The 27,525-nt window shown below is 39.8% G+C and overlaps 1 protein-coding gene across 1 annotated transcript in view; it reads right to left on the reverse strand.

Moving 5' to 3' along the window:
• CTNNA1 (catenin alpha 1) overlaps positions 1–27,525 on the reverse strand; it is a 117,887-nt gene that overhangs the window by 75,748 nt on the left and 14,614 nt on the right. Inside the window, exons 2-7 of the mRNA XM_074916513.1 lie at positions 25,452–25,558; positions 22,972–23,167; positions 16,024–16,190; positions 15,119–15,238; positions 12,834–13,100; positions 9,964–10,167 (exon numbers count right to left, since the gene is read on the reverse strand). Coding sequence (XP_074772614.1) covers positions 9,964–10,167; positions 12,834–13,100; positions 15,119–15,238; positions 16,024–16,190; positions 22,972–23,167; positions 25,452–25,556 — 1,059 coding nt within the window. The 5' untranslated portion in view covers positions 25,557–25,558. The remainder of the gene's footprint in view (positions 1–9,963; positions 10,168–12,833; positions 13,101–15,118; positions 15,239–16,023; positions 16,191–22,971; positions 23,168–25,451; positions 25,559–27,525) is intronic.

Raw genomic sequence — 27,525 nt, forward strand, 5'->3', positions numbered from 1 at the left:
GAATAGTTTAATATAGTAAATGTCCTGAGTCCCCCAAACTGCCCCTCACACTTCATGGACAAATCTTAATCTGTCATTATGTTTAAAAAAAAAAAAGAAAAGAAAAAAGTGCCTCTGCCTTGCTTGTAGGTAGGAACCTTAGTCCAAAAATACAATCTTTTTTAAAAAGTACTTTATTGCCTTCGTGTTAAGGAGCCCACCTTTTCAATATGAGATCAAAACAGATTCACAGAAATGCAGCAGATAAGCAAGCTAGAAGGAAAATCTGGAGCAGGCAAGAAGCAGAAAGGACCAGGTAGCCAGAGAACCCCCCACCAAGGGCACCTGCCTGCTGCCTCAATACCCTAGCCGAGCAGAGCTAGCAAATCAGCCTGCAACCACCAAGACTAAGTTCTTTGCAAGAACCGTACCTCATCTCTCTCCAGTTATTCCACTGCACACTCCCACATCACCCGTGTTTCCTTTGCTCCACAGAGTTAGCTCTCAAGACACCATACCTACAAAGTTCAACAGTTTCTAAACCAAGAACCTTTTATTTTTCAAAGCTTCCCCCCTCTTCCCCCCAAGAGCCACCAGGCTTCATTTTCCAAGTTCTTTCCGCAGGTTTCATAAAGTAACTGATAATGTCAATTCAAGTTATCATATTCAGTAAACCACAGATGACAGCACCTCAGGCACACAGAAGAGATTCTGAACTGAGAAGCTTTTTTCTTTCTGGCCACATATGGCAGCAGTAGAGCACCCAGTGAACAGCAAAAAACATTTTTTCTCTTGACAGTCAGAGGTTAACATATAAGCAGTATGAGTCAATAATCCATGAACGGCTGCACATCAGGCAGCATTTGCATTCAGACATTAGTGAAAAACGCACTCAGTTTATGAAAGGCATAGCTATTTGTGAAAGCAAGCTCAGAACCATGCGACTTTGCCTTTTCACTGACTGCTGCTAATTTTGCAAATGTTCTGGCTTTCCCCTTATGCTTGATGCCCAGGGAAAACTTTAATTGGTGCTGAGGAAAATGTATCTTTTAGCACCCCTTTGCAAGGAAGTTCTTGTCCTGAGAGCCCATAGGTTTGTTGCTGTAAAGAAACCACTCCAAGAGTGCCAATTCAGCAAGAATAATTTTTGAGTATATGAGTCTCCAAAGTCACTAAATAAGTCTTTTCAAACAGCTCTGAGCAGGTGTTTAACCCCGGCATATACAAGCTGCCTCTGCTGTGCTTCTCCTGTGCTCACTTGCTTCTAACTCCTGCCCCTCCTGGTAAATAAACATGTCCCTGTGCAGACCAGCAGGAAGCCAAAATTTTCTCCTCTATTTCAACAGCTTTCCAAGATACAGCTTAACTCTCATCCTTTCCTCAGACATGAGAAGGATTAAGTCACTCTTCTGCCTCTATTTACATTCAAGAGGGCTGCCAGTACTTGGATAAGCCACAAATGCTAATTATTCTGTATTGATTCAGTTGACTTTCTGGGACAAAGTAGGTCTAAAGCTCCAGGACACATTACGAGCATTACAGAACATCAGGTTTTTTTTACACAGGATAAAACACTTTAAGCAAAGAGCACAGTATAGATATTAAGCACCACATCTAAAATAGAAATTCTAGGTTCCCATCAAGACCTCTACTGCTTGCTTCAGGATCTATAAAAAAGGTGAAGATATATTGGAAAGAAAAAAATAAACAAACCAGCCCACAAACCCAGTACAACAGGTTTTGCATATCACTGGAGAGGATATAAGTGGTACCAGACAGTAACAGGGACATGTGTACACAGAGACTGTCCTCATTCTCTCACTTCAGCCCAATTTGCAGAAAGATAGGAACTCTGAGTTTGTATCAAATCAAGGCTAAAGAAAAAAGGGGAAGTCCAGGACTTGAGATGCAAGTATTTTGTTGTAATGCAAGAATTGTACCGTTCCAACTTTGTAATAATCCCATCATCCCTTTCCTACCACAAGAGAAATTCAGAAGCCCAGTTGTGTGTATAATACTTCTGCACACTGAGAGCATGATCCTGCTGGAGGCTAAAAGAGTGTTTATCCACAGATCAGTAGACACTGTGCAAACTTACATCCTCTATTCCATCTATACTCCTCGATTCTGGCTTTGAGAGAGTACTCAAGTATCAGCAAATGGAGCTTCATTAGGGGTGACTATATATTTAATCTTACACAGGCAGATAGAGTTCAACTATTTTCCTACAAAATGGTAGAATTCAAATTAAGTCACAAAACACAGAATTTTAAAGCAGAAGCCATGCATAGCATTATAGCATATTTATGTAAAATTGTTTATAGCTCAACAAAAGTAAAATGCTTCTAAATGCCAACTGCCATATCACAAATGAGTGTGTACGTCTTATTTCAGGTCTTCTTTCCACCAATCTTAAATGTTATTTGATCAACATTAGATTAAGAAGGGTCTGGATTTATAATGTTATATTAGAAGGTATTAGATATGTGTTAACTTAGCAGATAGGCGTATGTTTAACAAGAAAGGAAAAGTAGATGTTTTATCAATACAAACCTAAAGGGGTGGGGGAGGAGAGGAAGGATTGATTGGATAGGATGGAAGCCTTCATTGCCACACATGCAATTGTTGGGTTTCTTTAAGTAGGTATTAAACCAGCCATATGCCTCTTTAAGAACTGAATTCTCACTGCACAGCACAAACACTGCCTTGGATCTGAAAAGCATTCAAGACTTTCAAATTGTGCCACTTGCATAAATGAATTGGTAGCCTCAGCAGAGTCTGGCTGCACTGACACTTACCACTAGCCATGACAAACAACTGGAGCCCAGATGTGCTGCCTTCCCTCCCCTCCGAGGCTGAGCACCCTCATCGCAGCAGTTGTGTGGGATCGCTAAACCAGCAATTCCACATCTGCATCTGGATGAGCTCAGACCATCCACTAGGATGACGGGGAGCTCTGAAGAACTTTAGAACCCAAAGCTCACAAGGCTGTTAAAGCTCTGCTGGCTTCCATTTATTTTGTAGATCCTTGTATTACCACCTAAGAAATAAGAGTTCCCAGAATGTCATCTGTAAACATACCCCATGCTAAGTTCCAAACTAGGATAATGTTGGGTAAGCAACCTGGAAGCTTGTTTCTGTGGCCCAGAAATGCGTGACTGATGCAGCGGGAAATTCTCATCATCTTCATCAGACTTCACTCCAGGTATGCTGAACTATTTACTCTATGTCAGCCTGTAAGCATTAAACTTAAAACCCCGTATCACATCAGAAATCTTTTGTTTTCAAAAGCAGCATCTTTGTCAAACTGATAATGTCTATGGAAATTAGTGCCCAGCATAACAGCACAGCTCTCTCTACTCAACAGCAAAGTCCATGACAGGAAAATCTATCCAGGCTTTCAAACCACATCCATCACGTGAGCATTCAAGCATCCTAAACTGACAGAAACAATATTAAAAAAGAAAGTGTAGATTATCTCAAGGCAGAATTTTTATCAGCATCTTTATCATAAATATAGATCAGTCTGCCATTTTAATTCACATCTATTTCCACAGAAACAGTTGCTTTCGTTAAAAGGGCTATGCAAGAGCCCTTTCAAATATAGTTTTACAGTCATGAAATCTCACCCGTTCCTTTCCAAGCTTTGATCCTTAATGGGAATAAAGCTGTGGATCGACATTATTAACAGGCACATTCATAATGAAAACACATCTCCATTCTGTAAATCACAAGTGTGTCAGGAGTAAAAATACCCCCTTTGCTGGTAGTTCTGAAGACAAAGTTATTTCTCCCGAAATATATTGAATAGATAAGCTAGGCATTTCCTTGCCCATTCATTTTCAAGCATCAGAGATGCCCAAAGAAGCTTAGGGAAGAAAAGCAAAACAGTGTAATTAGGATTGAGGAAGCCATACTTGTTTGGAGTAGGACATTTCCATAAGCACACTAAACACAGAAACAGGGTGCAAAACAAGCATTTAGCAAGTTATGAGACTACCAAACGTAAAACCAGAAGTGTTGAGACCTACTTCAGATATCCTGAGAGCCAAACCACACTGGCCAGCATGCAAGAATTCCTTCCTACTAGGCAGTGAGTGTAGTACAGCAACCTGGGGTTAAACCACCTCACTTACCTTCAAGTTGTGCTACATAACTCTAAATTAGATTAAAATCTAACATTAAAAGAAATACAATCCCCACCCCAAAACACACCCAGCTATGGCACTCAATCCCTCGAGGTTAAACAGAAGATGGAAACTAAGGGCGGGGGGGAATCGGCTGAAATAATCTGTGGCTGGAATGCCTGCTCTGAAACCAGCCCCCCTATGGTTTTTCTCCATTTGCTGCCAAGCACCTCTAATACAATCCAGACAGTCAAGGACACAGTCAGAATGTTAATATGAAAGCATTAAAATTCCCATTGAAATAGGACCTGTCAAGCTACTTTATGTAACATGATTTATCATTTCCAAATGTAGTAACAAGGGATTTTATTGTACAAGAGCATGTTGCACACAATGGGGCTCTGGGTTCACATTCCACACTAGCCAAACTAGAATTTCTGACAAAGTTTATGCTAGTACATGTCCGAGCTACTGGGGTGTGTGTATGAAAGGGTAGCTATATGCATTAGAAATTGATGGGGTACAGAATAGACTTAAAATGAGAGCTCTCCACACATTTCCATGCATACTAAATAGAACTGGACACCTCTGATCACTGCTGCTGAATGGCTCTAAAACAGTGCTTATGGAAAGAAGCCGAACTGTCCCCATCCCTCAGGGCACTTGCATCAAGCAATAAAAAACGACTGTCAAAAGCTGAAGGAAGTTTTTATTTCCAGCCTTACATGTCAATTGAATAGGTGATGTCTTTCTGCAAGAGCAATGCAGTCAAACTGAGAGCAGACTGAAAACTTCACCAGAATTTTCCTGTGGATGGCCTGCACTTTCTAACCTGCTAAACCTCAACTTCAAAACCACAACCTCAAAACCCACAAGTTCCTATGTTTACCATATTTAACACAGCAGCTAAAACCAAGGCAAGCTGCCCAAGTTCTGCACTAATAACACCTATGGAAAGTTACAGCACTGAGCACATACTCTGTCACGACTTAAGGTTTGTGGGGTTTTGTGTCTGCAGACACATTTTCTTACCTCTCCATTCTACATACCAGCTTCTCAGAAATGCAGAAATATTTCAGCTCTATCAGCCCACTATTCTTTTTTTATGCATTCAACTTTAAGCACTTTAGATAATGTAACTGCAATGCAAACGACACATATGAATTTGAGGCAGAGTTGACTAGTACAGCACAGAAAAGCAAAAACATTGACAAGAATTGTACCTGCTGTCTACACTGGGAGAGGCATCACAACAGCTGCTAGTGCAAAGGCAACACTGGGATAAATTGGTAGGAGTGTCAAAAAAATATTCTGCTTCATACTTTTTATTTGGAGCAAACTGCAACCGATCAATGTCTACCCACAAAAGATTATGGAGTTAGACGCAAAAGACCATTTCTGTTGTATTTTGTTATATTGCTGCACTCAGGATCCTAGCTTTCTTACTAACTTCTTCATTGTTGTACTATTAATCCTGAACATCATTCGACACTTTGTTCTGTCCTCTTTCCCTGCCTAGTCTGGTATTGATGTCCAACTAAACTCAAATATGCTTTGAAATTTTTTTCATTTAATTAATAAAATACACACAAAGAATGCCAGACTACAACAGATCACACAAAGATCTGGATCTTGCCATCAATTAGTTACATTATAAACTTAGCTACAACTGATGTGGTCAATTCATTGCATTCCAGGCAGTTGATCCCAGATCCAAGACTTTTACAACACTAGTTATAATCAATAATGATTTTTTTTAGGCCTTCCCATTCTTGTTCTGCCATTCAGCACTAGTGAGAATTAAGCTTACACCAAGTAATAAAAAAAATCAAACACATAGACATTTATGTCTGCTATTTCAATCCAGAAGGGATCTGCAATGCAAGTTTAAAAAGTGAAACTACTTTCTGTTGGAATTGAGAAGTAAGCAAAAGCCATAATGGAACCCAGCTCTCCCCAGGCAAAGTAGAAGATGAGAGGAAAGAGAAAGAATCAGATGCTGCAATTAAGGGATGAACAGGCAGCATTTTAAGGAACATTGCTTGTAAACCAAGAGGCTGGGTAATAAAATGGCAGATGAAGTTCAGTGGACACAGGTAACAAGTGATGCACAAGGGAAAGACCATTTAACTTAACGTTCACAGAAACAGACTCCTACAGTATGACTCAGAAGCTCAATCTTGATGGCAGCCGTTTCATCAAGATGGCACCTCGGTGCTCAGCAGCTATCAGAATGCAAACCAAGTGTTAGGCATTGTTAGTACAGGACTAAAGCACAAAAGATACCATGACACTGCCTGAATCCTGAACGGCAGATGCACTTCTCATCCCCAAATCTCAAAGGGAATCTAAAGATCCAGACAAGGCACAGGAGGTTGTGGAATGTCTACACCAGCATTTTGGCTCAGAAGCGCTCTTTTGACACTCATCTCCCAGTCACTGCCGCTTCACACATTGCGATTCTCATCTGGGAGCCTTCTTGGGCCACATGAGCCGGATCCTCTGAGTCAATCTAAACAGGGAGACAGCCACTACCACACCAAATGCTGACTAGCACCCAGTCCACAGGACTAGGCTAAAACTGGCTGATGCAAACTTCTATGAAATGCAGATAGCACAGGCATCAAGTCCTAATTCACTCTACAAACCTCATCCTAATCCACCGTGCTGTTTGATAATGAAGGCATAGCCAAAGCTCAGAGGCAGTGTTGAATATGTTATTCATAGCAAGCACCTAATAAAACTAGGACATTTCATTCTGGGGAAAGTAAGACCGAAGCCTCCTACATGATATGGATCTGAAACAATGTAAGTGGCATAGAAAAGGATGAGCAAGGAATAACTGTTCAGGGTCTTTTCCTTAATGAGATGGAGGAAACATCCAACAGAACAGGCAGAAGGTCATTCTATTTAAGCAGGAGAACTCCTTGCTAACAAAGATTATGGATGCTGGAAGTTTATAAGGGTTCAGAAGGAAACTGTAGAGATTCATTTGTGAAAAGCCCATCAAGAGCCATTAAATGCAGTAAGCAACACCAGCTCTGGAAGCATCTGAGCTGCAGCTGCTAGCACTTGGGGGATATTTTGGGTAGGTAAAACTATACACCTCCCTTATTACTGCTGTCCTCTTGTCAGATCCACTACTCACCACTCTCAAGACAGAATACAGGCCATGATGTACAAACTTAATCTGACCAAGCTGGACCACTCTCAAGAACAGCAAGACAGATGGAAAAGGAAATAACATGCATGCCAGTCTAGGAAAAGGGGATACTAATTTTTGTTACAATCCACTGAACAAGCAAATCTTGCCTTTTTTCTAGGGGCATAATCACTGGCTTCATCACAAGGGTCAAGAGATCCTACAATGGAATTTATTACTGAAAACTGTTACTTAGACAGAAACTTCTACCACACATCATAACACAGCCTGCAATGCTTGCAAACTTATAGACCCTTGGGGACAGGCCCAGAGACACACTTGAACTATGGGTCCAAACCACTAAACTTTGAGTTATAAACTCTCTAGGAAACAACCTTTTTATTACCAGAGATCTGAAAGAAAACCCAAAAGCTAGAGGAAATCACTAAAACAGAAAGCACTTAAAACTAAAAGGGAATCTGCCTCAAGACATCCCTATGCTTCAATCTTTCCAGTGTGTTCTTCATCCAATCTTCTCCCTGAATTTTTACAATTGACCAATAAATACCTCTTACCCTGGCACTTAGATAGGATTTATGATGCACTGCAAGTTCTGTGCAATTAACGGGTTTAATGCCCGATTCATTTCCCTCTTCAAAGGGAGACTGGAGAAAAGCACAACAGGAGACGGCTGGGTACGGTAACTGTAGGTATATCATACATATACATGATACGACATTTCCTCTACCACTACTGTAAATCAGCACATCCCTACTCTTCCTGTAGATGTATCAAACCTTTTTCACTGTTTAGATTCTCAACTATTACTCATTCTTCAGCTTAATCATCGAGGGGGTTTTTTTCTACCCTCAGTATGGATTTTACACACCATCCCACATTTTCACCATAATTTATCAATTGCTTTTTCCACTTCATTTCACTGAATTTCTAATCTCATTTCCCCAACTACACTGTCTACAATCATAACATAGCAGTGACTTTAAAAAATTCAGTATGCTCCACTAATTTCACAATGTGTTAAGAGAGATAACAGAGGGAATACATTCTTTCCATCTCAGCATGATTACTTTAACTTGCATATCACAGACAACAGTACACAGCCAAGGAGGAGGATAGGCATTTCTGTGAAACAAAGTCAAAGCTGTGCAATTTTACACAGGTACTGATCAACTTTCAGTGGGAGAAATGCCACTAACTCTTATGTGCAAGACCAAGTGTTTACCTCTTCCACATTTTTAATTAGCATTTGGTGGATATTTTATTCTAAAACATGCTATCAGGACTTCATCCAATCCAACAGCACATTTGTTTGAGGGATTATTACAGATGCATTATATACTAATATAACGCCCTGCTCTGAAAGGAATTTTAAATGGCACAACTTAGCAGCTTGCTTCCCAGCTGCAGTCTTAGGTTCTACACAATGGCAATGCTGAGCGCAAGCTACTTTCACAAGCCTTTAAGACGGACTACATGAAGTACCTAGCTCAGCCCACAGGCTATATAAGATTAGGCTTTCAGTTTTGTTCAATTACTTTGTCCTTGTCTTCGGTGAACAGAAATCCTTGTTTACTTTCTCTCTACCACACACCGCATTTGTTCTCCAAATTACACCACCCTAATCTGCACATGACAGCCTTTGGACCAGTTATACTCTACAATTAAGTTGTTTTTGCCAAAAGATTTGAAGGTAAGGTACATAACAGCAATGTTCCTAAACAAATTCTACTGTCTAAAAAAAGGTATCTCTGAACTAAGTTTCACCTCACCAAACACGCACAAAAGCATAAGACTCCACATCATCCCATTTAAGATTTCTTCAGACAATTTTACTTGCCACGGTGTTACAAGACATGCAGTTTGCTTGTTGCCACTCTCCAACTTTATTTCTGAAATCAGCTTTAAACTTAAATACTGTTAAAGACTAGACATAGTCTAAATCTTATGATATCCCAACCTCATCTCTCAACACAGCAAGAGCTATTCAGATTAAAACCCACCAGGATAAGAACAAAGAGGCAACAGAGGAGAGGTAAGTCCAATATTGTATCAAGATGCCCTCAAGCGCAGGAGCTCATCTGCATGACATGAAGCTTATTTAAACTCTCAGGCTTCAAATACTATGTGCACATTAAATACCTAAACACTGGAAAAACACTGCTCAAGAGTTCAATATTTATACCAAGCTGTTCTCAGGTTTTCTTACCAAGTATTTAACTTCATATATCACCTCCACTCAAACTGGGTAGACTAATTAACTTGATTCTGAGAAACTGTGTTTTTAGCTAAAAAGATAACACAGTTAAACTTTCCAAGCTTCAACAGAAGTAGTACTACTTTTTCCATAAGCCAAGTTACCTTATGTAAGCCAAGGCAGAAGACAGACTAACTGACTGAATTTCAATACAAACCAATATTAACTGTCATAAAATAAGAACAGCACCAAAGAGTTAACACTATTGTAATTGTTGCTTGGAAGACTAGAGATCAATTTTAAGGTAAGTATCACTGGTAATTTAAGTATGTCTGATCCTGCCTCCTGACAAACCTTTCAGAACTACTAGTTACTGTTCAAATTCTGTTTAGGAACAGAGAAAAACAGCTTTGATACACACAGCTTTGATTCCACATTTTAGATTATCATATGGAGTTAAAAACCACACAACCTAAACAAACAGAACAGAAGATACTCACATTCCCCATGTATTCTGAAAGTAGATCCTGCAAGGCCTGTCGCACCGCATTACACTCGGCAACTATACGTTCCCGTCGGTCATCCCGTGTGCAGGATGAATCAGCCATCAGGGCTGCTCCGCTGATGATGCTCTCCAGGCGTTCTTCCAGGGAAGGCCTAAAACGTTCTTCACTGAAGGTTGATGGATCCACAATAATTTGTTTCTAGTAAAATAAAGATTTTTAGAAACTAGTAAATCAGACCAACCACTAAGTTACTACTGTTAAGTCATCAAGATAACTAAAGTTTACAGCAAACCCCTGATCAGGCATAAAAAGCCAACAACACAGTTTTAGCACTGAGGATGATTTTCATGAGTAGTTTTCTAAAATTACTAAAAGGTTCCCCAGCAGATTACATTGCTAGTCATTTTTTGTGCTGCTTTGACAGCTAAACAAAACTTGGCCACAGGAAGCCTTGTTACATGAATGGCAAAAATCAAACGTGCCAGCATAAATAAGGTTCAAAGTACAGAACTCAACTACATATCAATCCAGACATGCCTTCACTAGTTAAGTTGTCAGATATAATTATCCCACCATGAACAAAAAAACCAAGGAAAACAAACATTCAAGATTAGCTCTACATATAGCGAGCGCCCTGTTGTCCTAGTTCATCCAGCCTTTCTTCACCATTATGCAGATAAATACAACAGTATTCTCAAAAATTCTCAAAGTAAAACATAATCACAAATGTTTCAAACAGCACAGAAATCAATTTCTTCATGGCAGAAAACCATCACAGGTTTATCTTGACGAAGTATTACTAAGCACAACTCATACTGAGAGACCTGAGGCTGGAACAGCAGTACTGATATATCTGCTTTTTAAAGGGGCCAATACTACCACCCATAGAAGCTCACCAAGAAACAGCAGCATAATATTTATCACTTTGTGAGTACTTTCAAGCAATTTAAATAGGTTTGCAATTCATTAAGGCAAAATTATTTGGCCGTTTCAAGGTCTGGTGCTTTGTTTAGGGTTTGCATGCATTTTCTTCCCACTATGGAGGCAAGAAGGGAGAACGTTGCTAACTCTTTATAAAAGAGGCCTCGAAGATTTCTGATATAGGAGTTTTCACAATCAGTTTGTATGCCAGCTAACTCCAACGGCAACATCACAACCACTGCTTCTCCCACCAGCCAGCACATTTTGTCTCCCTACAGAGTAACCACGCAGCCTTCGCAGCAGGATTAGAACATGGCACGAGTTCTCCAACACACTCTTCATTCTCCCAAAACTTTAGGCGTGCAGATAATACAACAGTAGTACGCTACAACTCCAGTACTGCACCATCAAAACAGAGATAATGATTATCTTGTTATCTTCTGGTAGCCATTTAATATTTTACCACCACAGTAAAAACACTGGATTATTTGTGGGCATATGGGTGTGCAAAGTCTCTATTACAAGAGTGCAATAACAGTCAAATGTTAGCAGGAAATTAAGTGCAGGGATAACATCTACCGAGAACCTGAACACATTTGTTCTGTTCGTCTCCTCTGGCAGGAAGATGACACAGCTATCGCATGCAACGTGCGTTGAAGCTGGCCTGCTGCACAAGCCCTGCTGCTATTAGAGCACCTCACAAAGGGGAACTAAAAGCTCAAAAGCTCCATGTGAACTGCAACACTCAAAAAAAAGTCTCTGGCCATATATTAGAGTTCATATAGTAAAATACAGCCATATATCAGAAATCACATTAAATTGTTTGAGCTACATTAGCCAATCCATGAACCTGAACTGAATTGCTTCTTCAATTCTACGTACTCAAGTCAGTTCTTAACATTGTGTGCTGTCACAGGCCCTGCCTTCCCCTCCCACACACACCTGCTCAAATCTGCAATCCCTTGGGTGCTAACCTGAGGCACACTCAAGACTTACATAGCTGAACGTACAACTGATGGAATTTAAGAAAAGCAGACTTAAAACTGAAATCATAGTCACAAAGATAAAGACAACTGTGAAATTCTCTTGTCACCCAAGAGATCCCATAGAAAGGCTTCACATCATGCATAGGGAGCACTCAAACAGTACTTTGTCCTGGTAAAAGAAACATGGCAAAGAAAGTAATGTAGGGTAGGAACAAGAGCTGTAAGAGCAAAAAGGAGAAGGTAAACTATATCTGGCAAAACCAAAAGTATTAAACACCTTTTGAGTGACAGCTTTGCAATATTAAATAAAGTTTTAGAAGTAAGTTAGTGCCAAGGTATTTAAAATACAGAGGCTGAATCAGTGGTAGACACAATACTGGCTTCAAAAGGAAAGCTTTCTCAGTAAAAATGCATGGCTATCCTCAGTAACTTATTGAATGCAAGATAAAGAATATGACAGATCAGTACAACACATCAGTTTGAAATGACTTCATTCCCAACCAAAGATCATATTAAACTTCCCACTTTATGTTCTCCTCAATAGGTAGTTTGGGCAGTCCCAAATACATTATTCACTTTTAATAAGTCATTTTTGTCACCTGCAAGAATACATTACATAAATATATTAATGAAATAATCAATTTCAAATAAACCAAGGGCTTACATCTAATGTAGCAGTAGGCTAACCACTATTTCAGAGCTAGTTTAACTTGACAGCCTTCAATCGCCAAGAACCACATATATAACTTCCTATATTCCATCAATCCTAGTTTGGAAAAATACTTTTTAAAAAATAAAAGCCTACTTTACCTGCAACTTGCTGTATTTCAGTAGAAAATGATCTTTCAGGCAATATAAATAAAACCAAACTGTTGCTAGTAAATCAGGCGAACAAACTCAAGAGTTGGAGTTACCACTTTTTTTTTTTTTTTTTAACATAAAGGGTTCAAAACTTACATCAAAGTTGTTCAGAGCATAAGCCAGCTCTCCACCTCCACCCTGCTGCTGGGCAGCATCATCCGACGCAGTTGCTTGAGCTGCATTTGAGATGCCTGTGACCGCCTGCTGAAGCTGTTTGTAGATCAAGTCCCTGTTAGCTTTGTAAGCAGCTACATCAGGGTGCTGCAGACAGGCCTGGGATGCTGTATAAAGAATGGGAACATTCTTCTGCAGAATTCCTCTGGCTGCTGCCATTTGATCACGGTGACCCACATCCTTCAATTCCTATTAGGAAAATTAAAGAAAAAAAAGGAGCATTTGAGAACATTCCCCACATTTAACATCCACACGCTGTCCCCCCACATCTTCAAAAGACAGGCAGGTTCCTTGCCTAGTATACTCAAATCTACCTTCTGACTGAGTATCCCTATTCTTAAGGGCTCAACTAATTTCAAAACATAGCAGCTTCATAAAGAGAAGGAAAAAAAAAAAAAAAGTACTGTAGGGCAATTCAGAACTCCACAACTCAGAATCTGAGGTTGGATTTTTGCTCCTCTCCACAGTAGAGAACCAGCATTCTGAAAGCTGGTAACACCTGCAAACAAGGAAGACACAGAAGTTGTGAGCACACATTTTTCTTTCCACTCCTTCCAGTTTGCATTGTATCTTTAAAAAAAAAAAAAATCACAAAGAAACCTAAATCCTTAAAACAGAATACCTTACATTTTGGATAACTTAAGAACCAAGCTAGTTTTTAACTACCAAATGAACAAGAGGCTTCCCTTGCAATCTTGTCTTGCACTTGCACATGAGAAGCAAGATCTTCTTTAAACTCCAAGACTCACAACCAGAATGTTTTCTTTAATCACACCTAAAAGATAGTTTACTCTCCTCAAGAGACTCAGGTACTTAATTTTAGAAGAACAAGTATATCATCTCATTCAACTGCTTGTTCATCTCCAATCAGATGAAATTAATCCAATGACTGTAATTACCACTAATTTAAGATTAGCGAGCAAGCCCATACGTCTTTTCCCAAACACTCACAGCTGCAATTCTCTGAAGCACTATCACCTCCAGTTTGGAACAGAAGCACTATGATTAGATAAAGCTTTGGAGTCCAGCATGAGCGGTAAATTTATAAAAGGAAGAATGAACAGTTATTAGCAGTATCATAATTTTAAAGTTATCTTTTAAATCTAACAAAGAGGTAATGAAAATGAAGCGGACTACCTTACTAAGGCAAGGAAAAAAATCTGACAGACTGTTCAAAATGAATGGGTAATATGCAACCTCTAAGATACACAATAAGCAGGGAGGGCACTCCAAGCAGGCTCACAGATTTACGGATTTAGTACAACCACTTCCCATAGTGTGGAACAATCCATCACAAAGCAGTTTAAGAACATATATTGCATTGCCATCACAACCCTGCTCCCATTTACTGCAATCAGATTTTAGATACATAACCAACTGGCAATCCATTTTAGACTGTACCCAGTTTATTTTCAAAGATGAATCTGTGCAAAAAAACCAAGCAGTGTCAGAGGTGCATAAGTAGTTTTGGTTTGTACATATCAGCAGAACAAACAAACAAAAAATGTTCTACAAGAATTATGTTATTTCTGATAAATGGGACTGCCCACACCTATACTTTCTTTTGAAAGCTTACCTACACAAGAATGACTCACAACAGTGCTGAACAAAAATTTTTACACACAATTTAAGGTTAAGCATAAGCTATCCAAACAGAGAACATACACATAACAAACAGGATTTAAAATCCCCGTCTCAAATGGGCTTTTCAGCATAAGACTAACCAGCACTGCCACTCACTTTCTTGGAAAGAGTTGTAATTCTGTGTCCAGCCATGACTCTTGCTCCCTGTTTAAACAGACACGTTTAGTCTGTCTGCACAACCCACAAAGAGTGGTCAAGTGATGAGCGCACCAGGCACCAAGTCACATCCTGATCCTCTTTCCTTACCCACACCTGAAGTACTTCAAAATGGGAAGCGTGAGTCTTGGAAAGGAGCATTTCATTAAGGTACTACAGCATTAACAAACAAATGCTACTAGAACAAATTCCATCAGAATCAGTACACCACAGCTGAGCAGACTTTCTCCTTACCAGGCAAGCTCAAATTTCCAAAACATGGCAGCATGCAACACAAAGTACCCAGCAATTAAAAAAAAAAAGTATGAGCAGCAATGGGTACCATCCAAGAGCAGCAAGGCTGCCTTATTATTTTTTCTTTTTCAAAGTAAGAAAATATACAGAAGAGAGAGCTGCCATCACTATACCTGTTGTCTTTTGGCTGCCATTATATTAAGCTTGTCCACTTCTGGTTTGAGGGCTTTGTACTGGATACCCAAATCCTGCTCCGTGCCAGCATTTCTTAGTTTCAGGATACCTTCTTCCACCTAAAAGAATATACATTCACATATTTTTTCAAGTAATACAGTTCAGGAAGTAATTCAGAATGTACTTCATAGCAGGCAGAGAAAGCAATCTTCCTCTTCCCCCTTTTATTTTTTAGGGACACACACTTCAAAGGCTAACAGTACTCAAGGCTTAGCTACCGCTTCACAGTCAGCAGCTATCGGAGACAGCCAAGCACATGCATTTGCAAGAGTATGAAGGAGCCCAGAGCCCTGGCAGAGCCACAGCAGTGGCTGTCAAAGGGCACAAGGAGAGTCCTGAAAGCCCTGCTGCAAAAGTGGGCCCAGTATCAACATTCATTTCGTTTCAAATTCTGTACAAACCACCCACCCACCCTCTCGCTTGTGGGAAGAAAAAGCTTCCTCAAATATTCCATATTCACTTTATTTAGTCTACTGAAGTTACTCATTCCTAGTAGCTACAAGGGAGTATTGTTTATAAGCAAGCTAAATTAATTCTTTAAGATGAAAAAAACCTGGTTATCACCTGCAGTTGCAGACCACAGTGCATTTAGTTTCAGTTCTAAGTTCAGAATAAAATGCAACACCATGTCAAAGGCTACTGATAATGAGTGTAAAAAGTGGCAAACAGCCATTGCACAGGTTTTGCTCATAGGAAAAACCCTAAAAACCTCCCTGCTCCAGAAGCAAGCCGCTGACAGTGCACACACTGGGGTCAGCACACATGCATGAAACAAAGCCGCCTGACAGAGCACGCCTGGAGTGCCAGGCACGGCAAGTGAGTCACAGCAGAGAACTACACTTACTACTTTAAGCTGGACGAGCAGCTTGTAGACATCTGCCATGTCAGCCAAAATCAGCAGCCGAGTAACGGCAGAGAGGAGGGCACGCGCCGCTCGCACCATGTTCCCTCGTTTCACAGAGGAGCAGGGGTCATCTGCAAACTCCCCCGAAGCACTCTTCATCAAGTCACCTGCACAAGGGGAGAAGATGGTTGCACTTTAACATCACGCAGCATTTCTTCAGAGGCTGTAAGGATTCCTGCGCAAACCGACCTAAGTCTTGAAAACAAAACGCATTTGCTTAAATACAGCCAGCAATTAAGATTGCATGTAACTACCTCTAAATATGGTTACCGCACCATACCAGGGGAGAGGGTCTTGTACAGAGGAAGAGCTGGGAAGTAACTCTTCGGTCCTTATTCCCAATTGTACAGGTGCTTTAACATGCCAGAACCCTCCGGAGAGGCAAATTCAGCACGCCTTCGTCATTATAAGCAGGACTACAGTTATTTCACAAACTACAACGCTTTCAGAGCTTAAGCAAAAGCTCTGATTCGTGTGCATGTAGGAGTCAGGCAGAAAGCAGCAGAAAGTACTGTAAACACACAAGGAAACGCCACAGCTCATGGGACTGTAAACAACTCTGAGCAATGACCTGGCTGGATATGCCCTGGTTTGCATTCAAAGCAAGGCACCGCTTAGTAAAATGCTTCAATGTTTCATAGCCTCTGGGTCTACATCTGGTGCAGGAGGAAAAAAGGGTTTCAAATGGTAACAATGCAATTGGTTAACTATGAAAAGCAAAGGCCACTTTACACAGCTAGAGAAATCCCTCCAGAAAGCATTTGGAAAGCATAAAAGTAATGTCTGTAGAGAGTCAGGACTAAATTTTGAATTTCTCCCTCAACTTTCTGGGGCAGCATTTTGCTTCCAGTACCACAGTTCCTACACAGCAGCAAGTTTTGGAATCCACATTATTATTTTTGGATCTCTTTGCATTTCAGAAGCATTTGATGAACAGCTAGGATTTGGTTTAGAAAATGCTAGGTACTCAAGGCCAAAGATTTGCAGGTAACTGGAGATAACCAGAAAGCAGGCAAACGGTGTTACAGGTAACTGCTCTGTCAGAGGCTTCTCAAACCTGTATGAAAAATTGTCCACACAGCCAAATGCCAAAACAGAAATAGCACGTCTCATAAGACATGAACCTCAACAGCGCTTCACAAGTGAAAGCCGACAGTGACTCCCATCGAGATCACTACCAAACGGGGCTGGGCAAGATCTGCACCAAAACGTCAAGATAATGGAGCAGCACCATCCTGCCAAGGGCTTGCCTGCTCCCACAGCAAGGCAATCAGTGCAGCCTACCCCTAAGTATGAGAAGTGTTTCAATTTTAACTTTTTTTTTTAACTACAAAAAAATACCTACCACCGGAGAGCCTGGGGTTAACCATCCACACACTTACCATTAAGCAATTAATATCTTGCCCTGGAATGGTTTCTAGCACCCAAGCACTCTACACCTTCATAGCTAAATACAGCCCAAACACAGCTGCCAGCCTGACAAGCAACTACATCAAGATACTCAATTTTGTTCAAATGCTCCCTCCTATGTAACACCCTTCCATCATCTTAAATAATACGACAAAGACTGGCATACAACATTTTAAGATAAAAAATATGCTACTTCAGTACTGTGACATATGAAAAAAGCTTCTGTCCAAGTACAGACCAGCTATAAATATCAAGCTAAAGCTATCCCTTACCCAACTTTTTGAGGAACACAATTCATTATTTTAACAAGCGTTAAGAGCCTCAGATTTCCAGATGGGTGAAAGATGATGCATCTCCAATGCTGAAAAACTGCAACCAGCCATGAGATTATAAAATCCCTACATAGCTGACGTGGTCCTTTCTTTATGCCTTCTGGAAAAGGCTAATAACAGTGAAATTAATGTCACCACCACAAGCATGAAATCTATTAACAATCTCAGGATTTAAGAATATATGCCAGAACCAAAATTCACTACAAATATTTCCTCCCTTATTTACTTAGATGTAAAGTTTCCACATCTCCAACTCCCAGAAGAATGCTATTTTCATTTACTTCCTTTTAAAACAACTTAGAGGAGTGGCCACTCACTTCATCTGAATCTCAGAAATTGCTAAGAAGGTTAAAAACCATAGTTACCCTCTATCCATGTCTTAAATTGCAACCCTACAAGCCAGCCCTGAAATAAAATGCTATTCCTTTTTAAACAAGAGACTTTAAAAGATTTAGAGAGTTTCAAACAGCTTGTCAGGATGTCAAAGATAACCAGCTTCCCAGAATTAAAGGAAGATTATATTTAAAGTTGTTGCATATATATTTTTTTTTCTGCAAATTAAAGAAAGCCAACTTTCAGACTTCTTTTCCAAAAAAAAAAAAAAAGGCAACATGGGGTAGTTAATTTTAGCTAGATTCAAAGGGTAAGAGGGAACTCTGCCTTGCCCTAAGTACGTAGTTACTGCATTGTGTGTGCATTACCAGCTCAAACTGGATCCAGAATAATCTTCTAATTTTCAAATTTGAACCAGAGATAACATAGCAAATTTGAAAGCAAGATTTCAAGAGTTAAAAGAAATACACTGCAGAACAGTCAGACTATGAGACTCAGATTATACAGCTGGTATGAATTCTTATATGAGTAATCTGTTTTTCCAATATAGCCTTAGATTTTCACTACATATTACAAGGGAAAGATAATAAAACAGAGTCAAAAAAAGAAGAGGCAACAGTAGCCATACTATGATCTTGTCAATAAAGCACTAAGAATTCAATTAAATCTAATGGAACAAAGCCCATTTCAGAAATAGTAAGATTTTAGTCCATCAAAAGAAAATTACCATTTTCTAGTCTCATTCCCACCATGCCCACAGGGTCTGACAGCACTTTCAGACAGCACTATTAATCCTCCTCAGCAGCACAGTACACGATGACCATGACAGAGAGGGCTTTCTTTATATGAACACTGATGGAACAGGAAAGCAGCAGAGAAGACAGGCAAGGCCTAAGCCACACACAGGTACCAATGCTTTTTTTCCAAGATAAAAATTCATCCCTACACATAACTTTGTATCCTTCAGCATCTTCCAGTTCAAAGCCCATCTCCAGGCTGCTTTGCCAGCAGTATTAGAAATACAGAGTGCCATCAGGCCATACCTCTACCTGCTCATAACACCCTATCACAGTTCCCTAGAGGCTGCCTATTCCTCACCAAATGCAGGCAAGCATGAAATTCAAGTTTCAAGACTCTTCTATTCTGGATACTGAGGTCCTGTCTTACCACTAATGCCATGTTCAATATCCACCATGAGCGTCACAACAAGGCTGACCTTGCTTTCTACTACAAATGACAAGGCCCTGTATCTACCTTTGCCATATCAACCAGGAGGTGATACTTACGGCAACAAAAGCTTCTGTTAATTCCTTAATCTTGTCTTCATTAAATCCATATACTGCCTACAACACTCCTACAGTTTGTCAAGAACCTTCTCAGAGTTCCCTTAGGTTATGGCTTTTCAAAGATCTCAAGTCCTGGGCTGGAGGATTACTTCTAATACAAGTGGTACACTCCTAAAACATTTTTCTTACAGGAAAAGAACTAAGAACTCTTTGCACCCTTTTAAGAAGTTAAGCTAACTGGTCACAACAGAATTTTAAAGTTGAATTTTCCGAGAAGAATTCAGTGTTGAACTTCAAGTAATTCTGCAGCTGGCCACCTTCTGTTCCTTGGAAATCCTTAAGCTATGTATCTTGTGTGAAGTACAGTTGAAGAAAGATTTTACTCTTTCATAATTTGCTTCACTGTTCCATTTTGGAGAAAGCTTCACTCAAACACAGCATGGAAAGACACCATGCTGAATCAGTAGGTTCATTCCCCTGCTTTTGCAACCATGAAACGTGATCGAAGTCCACAGGATTCACAAGACAATTCATCCATTCTCTTACCTCAAACCCTACACACAGGCTTAAGCTTTTTAATTTTAAGCTTTCATTTTTGTTCTTTTACATAAAATTACCATGGGAAGAAACAGTAAGAGCATACCCTGGATCCTCACACTAGCACACAGATATATAGAGGCAGTGAGCTAGGGTCATCAGTACTGCAGGCAAACAGAATAGCTTGGTCACTCTGACCCAAAAGAAATTCCCTTTCCAACCTCAGAGTCTGCAACCTGTCTCAGTGTCAAACACCTGGGTAAGAAACTGGTTCAGTTCCAAAACACCTCCCAACAGCACCAGAGGAGCTGACGATTTCAACATACAATCAGTGTTCAATGCTTCATCATAAGGTAAAACCCTACAAAGGGCTCACAGTGGGGGGAGTAAGACTGGGCAAGACCAATACTGCCCCTTCTATTACCCAGTAAAACTCCAAAGGCAGAAATTAATGTAAAAAAACACTGCAAGGATGCTGAAATCCAAGATGTTCACATCAGACATTTTCCCACTACTCTTTTCTATAACCACAGTAGGATCTGTTCTGAAAAACGCTTTGGTTCTCTGTCTCCAGTCTTCTGTGCAAAATTTTATTTTAAGAAGTTTCACTACTTTAAAAGAAGTCAAAAGTCCAAAGCTTTAAAGGGCCAGGAATTTCATTTTAGGATATTTCATGAACTTATTTAATATTTAAAGCAAGTTGTAATTTATTCTTCCATTGTAAAAATCAGGAAGACTTTGAAGATCCACTTATATTGATTTAGTATGTAGCCATACTACCATTCATTCTAAATAGCTCTTTTCACTTCTTTGTTTTTACCCCCAACAAATGGGATTTTATGAACAAGCATGCTCACTAAAATCATGTACCCTCTCAATCTTCTTGCTAGGCTAAAAAAAAATTTTAATTTTCTCTGATGAGACAAGTTATCTATTGTCCTAATCATCTTCATAACCTCTGTCTACATTCATTCATCTTTTTTTATTATGGTAACTAAACCGCTCCCTCATCTAAATAAAGGCATTATTAATTCCGTTTTCCTGTCTTCTGCTGAAGATAAATTATGCTATACATCTATAAACCCACTTCTGCCATCAGACACACAGATGCTGCAGTTCACGATCACCCTATCACTGACCAAGATACCCAGATTTTCCTTGCCACTTTTGCCTCCAATTGCAAAAGGCAGATAGAGGCACCAACACCTGAAACTTTTGCTAAGCACATGCACCAGCTTTGTATTATACTTCCCTCATTTCTCCAGTTCAGGAATTCAACTGGTCTACCACAATATGGGAAACACTTCTGAAGTGCACAGACTGTATATAAACAAGTACGCTGAGAGTTTTGTATCTCCGTGCTGTTATTAGCACTACTGAGAACTGCAATCCTCCCCCGGGCATTGGCAGCAATAAGCCTTCCCTCTGTTGTATCTCATTTTTCACCATTTGCTTCTAATTTCCTCAAAGGTTTGTTTGTTTTTTAATTTCCTCACGAAGAGCCACTCTGCTGAACCTGAACGTACACCAGTGCCATGACAGGACAGAGGCTTTTATCCCTGGTCATGCTGCCCCAGCAGCCCAGCCCTGCAATGGTGGTGGGCACCAGTTGTATTCAGGTGAAATCACTCGTTTAATCACCATCCACCCAGCTTCAGAACACAGATACAGCTATCCTCTCTATACACCAGCTTTCATGCAGGCTGTAAAGAAAAAAGGAGGAAGAAGAGAAACAACATTAAGGTGGGAAGTTATTTCACTCCAGCACCTCTCAGCTATGAACTCCACCTCCTCTGTCAAAGATCAACAGAGCAGGGAGGTTTTGGCATCAACTCTATGTGTAGTCTCAAAATCAAGCTGGGGCTAAGAAACAAGTGAAAGGGTCATCCTGAAGGTTTTTCTATCAGCCTCTCCTTCCTACCTGCTTCTCACTGCAATATGCAACTACAAATTCAGCTAATGGAACTTCTCAATCCTGAGGACTGAGTACAGCTCCCTCGCTCACTAATATCATGAAGAGTCATTTGAAGGTACTCACAGATGAGCTCTGACTCTCAATTCCGAGCAGCAATCAAGCAAGCAACAAGAATTAAAGGCTTCAAGACAAAGGGGTCTCTTCTGCTGTTGTTTGTTGTTAAATTAAGCCAACTCAATTAGCCCCTTATATTGCAGCCTTCTTATGTTGATTTTTCTTTGGTCTGTCAACCAGGCTCATCCAGAACTTAGAACCATTTTCAACTAACATTTCATCACTGTGCAACTTCAACTACAAACAAGTAATTAATGCTAATGCATTTTCCTTTTTTTGCAGCAACAGCCGTCACCATTAATACCAGTTGACTGGGTTTCACTGAAGCATAGAAAAGGCTCATGACTGGAAGAATGATAAATGATTTATGAGCAACAATATTTACTAGTGCATATTTTAGAGTAAGCCAGCTCCACAGGCTTTTCTTGCAGGTCTTCTCTAAGAGAGTAAAAAAGAAAATGGGAAAAATCAACACTAGATGTGGAGGAGGAAGCCTGGAATATTTAATCAAGGTCCTCGCATTCTGTTTGTAGCTGTTTACATTTTGCATATTCGAGACACCCGGCTCTATCAAGTTAACACTCAGCTCTTCCTCCTACAATGCTGTTTTGTATAGATTCAAATATTGAAGAAGTTATTGACATATCTGAGATGTAGGTCCGTAACATTTATGGGGCAGGGGGGTTACTTTTTAGCCTAAACTGCATTTTAAATGTTCTTCAAAGAATCAGCCCCTCTGCTTCTCTTCTCAGTCTCTAGTTGGGACATCAAATTTCCAGATCTGGCCAGTTCATATTATTCCTCAAGGAAGCCAGCAAGACAAGCTGAGAATCTACACAAGTGAAGAGGAACAGAGTCATTAGAAATACCAGCAAAAGGGACATGGGAACAGTTCTACTTTAAAAAAAAAAAAAAAAAAAAAAATCACAGTTTTACAAGCCAGCAGATGAATAGCTCTTACCTTGCTTACGAACATCTTCCACAGCAGCTACCAGCTCCTCTTTAAGAAACTGGCTCTCTTTTGCAATTTTGTCTCCCTTCTCCAGGAAATTCTCTGTTGCTTGTTCAACTGAAGCAGCCAAAACATGGGCCTTTTTAGAACGCCCTCGCTTTTTATTAGAGGGGCCCTTGTTACTAGTGTTAACCAGTGTTGTTACCTAAAGGCATATATGGAGGGAACAAAAAAACATGAAACAAATTAGAAGGTTACCAATTTAGCAGCAAGACCGCATGTATTTTTTTCTAGACAGCATATCACTAATACCTGCACTACCGCCAGCTCCAAAGGTTAAACTCAAGGAAGTGTTTTTCACATCTCTTTAAACCTTACCATGATTCCTCATTCCTTAAATAAGCATTATGAATTCAGCTAAACTGCTTAGAGATTTTTCTTATCAGCAGCAGACCTGAAAATTTGATTTTGAGAATCAAGATCTAGGTGTATTTTTGATAAACTGCAATCTCAGGAACAGGCCAGAATTGCTTGGCACCACTTAAAAAGAAACCAAGTTGGGGATAATTAGTTTGGGATAGCTCTCCAGGCATGAAAGACCTCAAATAAGGTTGAAGCCATTACCTACAGGAATCTAGCAACACAGTATCTTTTCCATCAAAAACAGCACTACGGCCAGTGGACTCAATGCAGAGCAAAGGACTTCCTAGGGCTCACCCTAAAACAGCCAAAACTGAACTCTCACAATCATCCTGAAATCAACAAGTATTTCCAAGTTTTATGTTTGAGACTAAAACCCTGCTAGGAGATGGTCACCAGCAGCCAGATGACCACCATGTACACCATTAGCTCAGGATCAGGATCTATACCCTTCAATTTGATAGATGTCACAAAATCCACACACACTTTTCCATTTCCCCCCTTTTTTTTTTTCTTTCCCTCCCCTTTTTGTTAAGTCTAGGAAAAATGCATACAAAGCTACTTCAGAGGGACCTTAAATTACAACATTAAAAATATTACTACTCTGGAAAGCCCAAGGACTGCTGACATAAAGGTCCTCAGAGATGAATCCATCTTCTCAGTAGGTTGATTCAGAGAGCGAAAACCATCAGATGGAAATACCGCTGTTGGTTAATGGGGACTCAGTTCATCACATACTACAAATAAAGAACAAGTTGCAACAAGGCAACTTACTCTGTTTTCCTGTCTGTATCTTCCCAGTCATCATTCTCAAAATTTGGGATTGCCCGTATAGCCTATTGTGCTGCTTGAGGAATAAGTTACAGACACTAAACTTGGACAAAAAGGTCCTATAAACAAGTTTGCTCAGTTAAATTCGCCAGATTAAAATAACTTCTCTGAAGGAAAGACTCCATCAGTAACTTGATCAGTAGCTAAAAAGCTATATAGTAGATGATCCAACAGCCCATCTGAGTATCTAGAGGGAACAAACAGCAGGTACAGACAGCAGGTTGGCAATTAAAGGGATGCTAATACTGGAAACAGAACTTGATCGTTGCAGTTTGTACTTAACAGGAGTCATATCCAGTTCATACTGTCATTTTTTAAATCTCATATTTCAAGAAAACAACACTAAAGAGATGAGTTAACTGTCTCCAGTGTACCTTCTCTTCCAGACCTGCTAGAAAGTCTCTTCCAGGAATCTTCAAAATGCCCAATATGCGTTCCTTACATTTAAAAAACTTACTGTAGCTTTCCTATAGTCTTCAATGCATTTCACTGGGCAGTATAAGCCATGCAGAAATAAGCTTTTATTCACAAATCCAACATAAAGCATAGGCAGAAATTTAAAAAAAAAAAAGCATGCATATCTTTTACAAGATATACTGAAGCAGTAACAAATGCCATAAAAGCATACTTCTCAGGTGGAACTTGGTTAGGAGGGGTCAGCAATCTATTTACACAAGGCTGTTCTAGACAGGTTGCGGACATCCCCTACTGCACATTTCACCATTTACCTGAATCTCATTCCAAAGGGAATTCTAAACATAGGTAATCTCAAAGAAAAAAAAAACAACCCACACAACAAACTTATGAGACTGCACTTCTAGCAAGCACTAATGGCTTTGTTGGAAGCAACTTTTGTTGTTCCCAAATACCAGTTTCTAAATGATACATAGCACAGCTTTTTTAGGACTCAACAAATAAGCAGCATACGACTCAAAACATGGGTGAAAAACAGCAGAGCAGCAATGGAACATTAGTGAGTTACACACATTTCTGCATTTCTAATTGAAATACTGTGTCTTATCAGATGTTGAAGAAGCATGGTCTTTCTAGACTCATGCCCAATAACTCTGTTACAATAAAACTGAACAGAGAAATTACTGTACGCTTTTTTCCATTTTTAGTTTTGTAGCATTTTTACTTCTGGAATTTCAGCTTTGAAAGCCACTTAATGGAAATACGTCAAAACAGGTAACCATCCTAACAAAGGGGGTTTTTTTCCCCCCTTTTTTTCTTCCTACCTGTGTAACAAGAGGCTCAAGTAGCCTTTCAACCGCCAGTGTTCTTATCTCTAAGCTTTTGGGATCCCATTTGAAGTTAACGTTGCCTGCAGTAACAGCAGTCATTTCTAGAAGAAAAAAAAAAAGTCATATGAATACAATTATTTTTATTAATGCCATTGGAATGTATTTTAAAAACAAAACAGAGGCTATAAAGCACACAAGATAGCCATTCAGTGTCAGTTAAGGTTATACTGTCTCCAGAAATACCAGTTGTGGTTCAACTGGTGATAGTTTTAAAAATTCCTCATCATGATAATATTCAGGACTTTACCTGTATGTTTTGGTTAGAAAATAAAAACAAACCCACCCAAACCAAATCACACAAAGACCTACCCAAAAGCCACAATATTTTACCAGAGCAATGACAAGACAGGCAAAGTTTGGTCTACTCATCGGTGGTCCCCAGTCAATGAAAATGGACCTCACAGGTAAGAGGGGGCACTTTACCCACAAAAATGGAGGCTAAGCAAATAACCCCTTCCCAGTTGCTGCTTCCTTCCCCCAGGGCAGACCGACTTGTGCTCCCAGCCCAGCAACAGAAGGGAACACCTCAGCTTCAACAGCACCAGAAAGCTGCCAGTTTTCTCAGCTCCACCATGAGTCATTACCCCAAAAGCTTTGTCAAACCAGGAATCAGGTTCTAACTCAACTCATTCAACCTACCCGTTCATCCAATTCACCTTTTGGAAGTACAAAGGTAAGATCATGAATATAAACCTTGTAAAGCCAGAAAATCCAGTTGGTTCATATTTAAGAGCTTATATATCTACTATACTTCTCCTTAACATCTACATAGGAAGGAAAAGCAGATCTGCATGAAGAGATCTGTTAAAAGCTGTCACTGAGCCATTCCTTCCCATTACAGTTTTATATCGACATCCCAATGAAACAGCAAATATGATTATGGGAAAAGTTTAGTAAAACTACTCAAATACCTCTACTTCTGAAACGAGTAGTCTAAAAAAACCCCAAATAATGAACTACAAGTGATCACTAGATTAACAACGTGATGCTGTACAGCACAAAAAAGGAATAACCAGAACCATAATTTCAGTGAAAAATTGATTTAAAGTATTTACAGGTCCATAAAACCAGTCCATACTACTTTAGACTTAATAGATTCCAGCTCTTCCTGCTTTGGGTTGCCCTCAAAAGTCAAGATTAGACTTCAAAGGAGACTTTGGAAATGTATTTCTCTTCCTGACATTTTAAAAAATATAAAGTACATTTGCAACTTTGTGTTTTTAAAAAAGTCAGGAAGGGAAATACATTTCGAAAGTTTCCCTCCACCCCTTTCCCTAAGCATCTACTGTTGAAGTTGTTTTAAAAGCTTATTAGCTGTTATTTTTAAATCTTACTCTGGACAGGGCATTGTCTGCATAGCATCTCAGCAGACAGATTGCTCTGACAGCACCAGATGTCCCCAAGCTGCCAAACAAGCACAACATCCCATTATTTTTAAGAAGCAGGAGGCAAGGCACTAATTTTGTTAGCCAATGATGTTTACAATACATACCAACCCTTTTATACCGACACTGACAGTTAAACATGCAGAAACAGCACAGACATGGCAGCTTCTTTCCCATTGAAGAATAAAATTTCTCAGGCACTCGAGAAGCTCAGTCTGAAAGGGCTAAAGAAGTCACCTGGCTTCAGTCAACAGCACCTTCGTGGGAGGCTGATCCCAAGACATGACACAGGCTTTCTCACACCACAGACACGATACAATAGATTAAGTACTCACTACACTACTGCAAACACATCTTTGTCCCGAAAAGCCTACGCACTATCATACACTGAAGTACAACTTTGCAAGGTACAAAGCAGAACATTCACCTAACCCGCATTCAGCTTTCCACTTTACACCCACGGTCCAAGTGCCCACACTGCTGGAGAGAAAAAGTTAAAAAGCTGAAAACTTAAAAAAAGAAGGCATAGGAAGAGTCTGATCCATACCAGCATACATATAACATTTGACTGTTCTAAATCAAAAAACTTGAAGGTGCAGATGAAGAGTCCCAGCTCCCACAGC

This window comes from Athene noctua, chromosome 12, assembly GCF_965140245.1.
Source record: "Athene noctua chromosome 12, bAthNoc1.hap1.1, whole genome shotgun sequence".
NCBI lineage: Eukaryota > Metazoa > Chordata > Aves > Strigiformes > Strigidae > Athene > Athene noctua.